At 49.4% G+C, this 6000-nt stretch overlaps 1 protein-coding gene across 1 annotated transcript in view; it reads left to right on the top strand.

Moving 5' to 3' along the window:
• The first annotated feature begins 4433 nt into the window (after positions 1 to 4433).
• The window catches only part of MLXIPL (MLX interacting protein like), a 49301-nt gene continuing 47734 nt past the window's right edge, over positions 4434 to 6000 (top strand). The window contains exon 1 of the mRNA XM_007940365.2: positions 4434 to 4445. Coding sequence (XP_007938556.2) covers positions 4434 to 4445 — 12 coding nt within the window. The remainder of the gene's footprint in view (positions 4446 to 6000) is intronic.

Here is a 6000-nt window from a genome sequence, read left to right as displayed (position 1 = left end):
TGGGGCTGGGGGTGGGGCGGGGAGGGGACAGGCCGCACCCCTCCCCGCCCAGGCTGAGCCGCGCGGCTCGCAGCCACCGGCACCCCCGGGTCGCATCGCAAACCGGCCTTCCAGCCGCCAGGTGGAAATCTGAAGCCGTCTCTCCCCGCGCCCCTTCACCTGGCCATCATTCACCACGCCCCCCCGGCACAGAAGCTCCCACCCCAATTTGCAGGGCTATTTCACATTGCCACTTCAGCTTCACACAATATTCCGAGTTTGACTGGGCGCCATGAAGTCCTGCCCTGCTGCTGACTTCGACAAGTCGCTCACCTTCTCCAAGCCTCAGTTTTCTCTTCTGTAAAATGGGGTGATGATAGTGAGTGTTGAGAAAGTAAGGAGCAGTAGGTGAATGCCTAACATGGCATGATTTAGAGAAGAAACAGGTGCACAGAGATGATGTCACTTCCCCAAAGCCCCTTTATAGGTGAATGGTAGACAATCCCAATTCCTTCCATTTGTGCAGTGCCTACAAGTCACCTGATGCCTCTCTGCTGGGAACTGGGCTTGTCGCTGTGGGGACATTGTCCTTGCCCTCAGGCAGTTCGTGGATTAAGGCAGAGTCATATACTCACCCAGCTAACTCTAGTACTAGACAGAAGGACACGACAGCTTCCTCTGTTATTCCCACTGATGCCAGACATGGTCACTGTCCCCATCTCAGAAAGCAGACACTCAGAGATTAAGTAAAAGGTTATCTAAAATCAAACAGCAGTAAGTGAAATTGTTACACTGCACCATGCTGATATGAAAGTGTAGAAGTAGGACCAGGGCAATCAGGAAGACTTCCCAGAGGAGGTGACATTTGAGCTGGGTTTTGAAGGATGAGCAGGAGTTCTGAAGTTGAAGGATAAATCATCGAACCAAAGAGAAGTCCATAAACCAAGGTTATTGTTGTTAGGTGCCATCGAGTCATCTCCAACTCAAAGTGACCCCTTCTTGGGTTTCTGAGACAGTATCTTTCCAGAAGTAGATTGCCCAATCTTCCTTCCAAGGAGTGGCTGGTGGGTTTGAACCACCAACCTTCTGGTTAGCAGACAAGTGCCTTCGGCACTACGCCACCTGAGCGCCTAACCAAGGCATAGGAGCTGAAAAGAGCCCATCAGGGTCTCTCCCAATCTAACCAGAGCATGTTGGGCATGGTGGAGATGTCTGTCCTCAGGCCTGTTGACATACTGTGATCAGGCGTGTTGACACAGTGTGAAGGCAACACTTCTTCCGTGTATTTACGATCACGGAAATTGGGTTTGCCCTTACAGACTCCACGGAAGAATCACTCCCTCTCGGAAGCCCTTTCCACCTCCCCAGCCTGACCCGTGTGCCCCTGTCCTCTGGGCTCCCACAGTCTCTGCACGCCCACCACCACCGTTCTCCACACTGCCAAGAGCCCCTCCATCCCTCCCAGTTTCCTCTCTGCCTCATCCAAACCAGCTGCCGTTGACTTGATTCTGACTCAGGGAGACCCCTGTTTGTCAGAGGAGAAGTGTGTGTTCTGTGAGGTCTTCAGTGGCCTTTCTTCTCAGAGGCTCTGGATGGACTGGAGCCTCCAAACTTGTGGTTAGCCATCAAGTGTGTTAACCCTTCGCACCACCCAGGGATTCCTCTGCCTCCTCAGGGCCCACTCCTTCCACTGAGCTTTCAGGGTCTTCCAGACATATCCCTGTGGCCCCTCCCGTGGCCCTCCCCTCTGACCTCAGGGCCTTCTTCACCCCAGCGGGGGTTCTAAGATGTGATGGAAGGCTCCTGACTCAGCTTGTCCCCTCCTTCTCTCCAGTCTCCCTTGTTCAGCCCCAGCGAGCCCCTTGTTGAATGGCCCACAGCAGTGCCCCCTATAAACCTTCCCCACACCTCCAGACTCCCTAGTGTTTTTGTTGTTGTTACATGTCACCCTAACTCATAGCAACCCCTCCTTGGGTTTCCGAGGCAGTATCACTACAGAAGTAGATTGCCCAACCTTCCTTCCGAGGAATGGCTGGTGGGTTTGAACCGCCAGCTTTCTGGTTAGAAGTCAGGTGCCTTAGGCACTATGCCACCAGAGCTCCTACACTCCCTAATATGGAGACACGTCTGCCACTTTCTGCCCTACCTCTTTGGGTTTTCTCTGCCTGCCTCCCCTCCCACCTTTACACTCCAAGGCCAGCCCAGGTACTCCCACAGTGCCTCCAAGATGCCTCGTCCCACCCCTTCCCTTCCCTCTCTTTCTGTCTGTGTACCTCTTACATCTTTAATTTCTGCCTTTAGACTGACACTAACCTTTCACGTTCAGTTTTTTAAAGTACCCTTTATCCGCTGTGGCCATCACCTCACCCTCCTTCCGTTCATTAACCTCCTCTGACTTCTCCCCTCCCACCACTTCAAGGGCACCACTGAAGCCAAGGTCACCACCCACCCTCTTACTGCTAGGGCCTCTCTTTTGACACCATTAACTACCCTCTCTTTCTCAACTACATAGCAGTCAGAGCCCAGACATTTATTTATTTCACAGCTGTCAGGTTGGCAAAAATTAAAAAGTCAGATCACATCAAGTGTTGGTGAGGATGGGGAGCGACAGAAAGCATTGTGCACCTCCGATGGGAGAGAATCGATTGACTTTGGGAAGCAGTTTGACAAATGAGTAATTTCAAACATGTTTGGATTATACCCCCCCCCCGCCCCGATGATGTCCACTTCCTAGTGCCCAGGACCTGTGAATATGTTACCTTATGTGCCAAGAAGAACTTTGCAAATGTGATCAAATTAAGGGTCCTGAGATGGAGAGGTTATGCTGGTTCATCTGGATGGGCCCAAAGTAACCACGAGGCTCTTTACATGAGAGAACCAGCATTGGGGAGAGATTTGGAGAGAGAGGAAGGAGCCAGGAGCCGAGAAATGCAGCCAGCTTCCAGAAACTGGAAAAGCCAAGTGCAGTGAATTGCTTGATGTGGCCCTTCTAGCCATTGTCCTCCATTCTGTGGTGTTTCGTAAATCCCATTATCCATGCCTGTTTGGGGTGGTGTGGTAGTTAAGGTCAGGTATCAACTTGGCTGGGCAGCTGGTAGTAGTCATTCCCTACAATGACTGGCAATCGACTCTGTGATGGGATTTAGGTTAATTCTGTTGGGACAACACAAGTGGAATGTATCTTGAGTCCTGCCTTGCTGGAGGGTATAAAAAAAAATCACCACCCTTAGCTTCCCGGAGGGTTTTACCTACGAATCTCCTGGGAAGATTCGCTTGCCTCTTGCTCCAGCTTTGATCCTTGGCTTATCGTCATCTCACCCCTGGATTTGGGACAGCAGCCGCCATCTGATCTGCTGATCGAGGTTCATCTAACCCCGAGAGTTGGGAGGATCCACCAGACCTACTCACGGACCTGGGACTCGCCAGCCTGCCAGCCTCTACCACCACTACGTGAGACGAACCCTTGGGTGTCTGTGAGTTCTGTGAGGCGTTACAGTGAAATTCAGAACCCTAAGACTGGGGAAATTACTGGGAGGAGGAGGAGGGGTTAATGTCTGAGATGATGGAGTGGCATGGTAGTTTGGACATTTGGAACATCTTTGACCTCCGCCTCATGGGGACCAGCCTCGTGCTGATCTTTCTAAGAGAAATTGTTCAAGCACCAAGGAAATGGATTCTTTCTTAGAGACCCCCCAGGGAGGGTCTCACTTAAGCTCACTGTCACTTAAAGTCACTGCCATCCAGTCAATTCTGACTCATAGCGACTCCCATTGGGTTTCCAAGGCTGTAAATCTTTACAGAAGCAGATTGCCTCATCTTTCTTCTGTGGAACAGCTGGTGGGTTTGAGCCATCAACCTTTGTATTAGCAGCCAAATGCCTTAACCACTACACCATCACAGCTCCTTCCAGGGAGGGTGGGTCTACCTCTACCTTGATTTTGGCCCAATGAGACCCATTTTGGACTTCTGACTTCCAGAACTGTAAGATAATACATTTATGTCATTTTTAGCCACTTATTTTGTGATTTGTTATAGCAGCAACAGGAACTAATACACCCTCCTAGGAATTCTTGCTGTCTTGACCAGAAGACAGGAATAGGATTGCTCACAGTAGCACTGTAATCACACACACACACACACACACACAAACAGAAGCCACTCCCACGTCCAACCAAGGAAAAATGGCCAAGAGACGGGTATATGTTCATCAGAGAGAGATGCAATCTCACATGGCAGCAAAAGTGAACAGACCACAGCTACACTTGTCGATTTGGGTGAAGTACACACATGACAGTGAGTGAAAGGGAAGCCTCCGAAGAACACATGCAACGTAATCCTGTTTCTATGGAGGCTAGAAACATGCAATGTTGAGCTTCATCTGGCTTGGAGATAAGGACAGAGTGAAAGGATAAGTAAGGACACAGGAAAGAATAATAAACACCACATTCAGGAGCATGGCTGTCTGGGTGAGAGGGGATGAGATCCGGGAAGGGGCACAGAGAACTTCAATAGCACGAATACTTAGATTCCTTAAACTGGGGGGTGGCTCCGCAGGTAGGAACTGTATTACTCCTTATGTTTGTTACTAGGTCTGGAATCTTCTAATCAAAACTAATAAGGTCTTTTAGGGTCTACTTGTAGACCCTGTCTTCGGAGTCAGGAGCCCTGGTGGCACAGTGGTTAAGCACTCAGCTGCTAATTGAAGGATTGGCAGTTCAAACCCACAAGCCGCTCCATAGGAGAAAGACGTGGTAGCATCTTTGCTTCCATGGAGACTCCAGATTTGGAAACCCTGTGGGACAGTTCTGCTCTGTCCTGTAGGGTCGCTGTGAGTTGGAATTGACTCAACAGCAGTGGGTATTTTGGGGTTTTAGCTTTGGAGTCAGGCAGACCTGGATTCCACTCTGAACTATGCCGTTTCCTAAGTGGCCAAGAAAGAGCAAGCTCAGTTGGCAGAACGTACTACACGAAAACATCATTCCATGTCCTACCTTGACGAGTAGCAACTGGGATCTTAAAAGCTTGCAAGTGGCCATCTAGATGCAACAGTGGGTCTCTCCTGGTCCAGAGCAAAGAAGAATGAAGAAAACCAAAGACACATGGAAACAATTAGTCCAAGTGACTGGAACATCATGAAGTACTCAGCCTATATGACTATGAGACCAGAAGAAGTAGATGGTGCCTGGCACTGTCAGCCACTCGGAGGGGGATCTATGTAGGAGATCCTGGATAGAGTGGGAGAGTGGTATGGAACAGAACTCAAAATCATAAAAAAAAAAAAAAAAGGCCTGAGTTTGCTGGTCTGATAGAACCTGATGGAACCCCTGAGACTATGGCCCCTAGCTGCCCGTCAGGTCTGGAATTGAACCCACTCCTGTGGCTTCCAGCCAAACAAGACAGGCATATGAGCTGAATATTTACATCAGGTAGATACACTCCTTGGAGAGAACAATCATGGGAGAATAGAAGGGCTGTGTATGCACAGGGAGACAGCTCAGGGGGCAGGAGTGCATGGGAGAGGAGGACACAGGGAAGAGGGAACTATGGGGAGGAAGTGGGGGGGGCTGTTGCATTGTGTCATGAGACAAAATGTATATGAACTGCTGTATGGGAAATGAATTTGCTCTGTAGCCTTTCACTCAAATCACAATAAAAATTAAAAAAAAAAAAAAAAAAGCAGCAGCAGCTCTGGTAGTACAGTGGTTAAGTGTTTGGCTGCTAATCAAAATGTTAGTGGTTTGAACCCACCAGCCACTTCATGGGAGAAAGATAAGGCCGTCCGCTTCCACAAAGATTTACAACTTCGGAAATCCTATGAGGCAATTCTATCCTATGCTGTAGGGTTACTATGAGCCAGAATTGACTCGGCAGCAATGGGTTTGGTTTATAATGACTTTATGTTTAACCTTTTGAGTAACTGTTGGAATGTTTTCTGAAGCAGCTGCACCATTTTACTCTCCTTCCAACAATGCTCTGGTGGCTTAGTGCCTAAGGCATTTGACTGCAACCCGGAAGGCTGGC

Source organism: Orycteropus afer, unplaced genomic scaffold, assembly GCF_000298275.1.
Source record: "Orycteropus afer afer isolate SDZICR_OR568_19922 unplaced genomic scaffold, OryAfe1.0 scaffold00006, whole genome shotgun sequence".
Taxonomy (NCBI): Eukaryota; Metazoa; Chordata; class Mammalia; order Tubulidentata; family Orycteropodidae; genus Orycteropus; species Orycteropus afer.
This window is presented reverse-complemented; position numbering and strand designations above follow the sequence as displayed.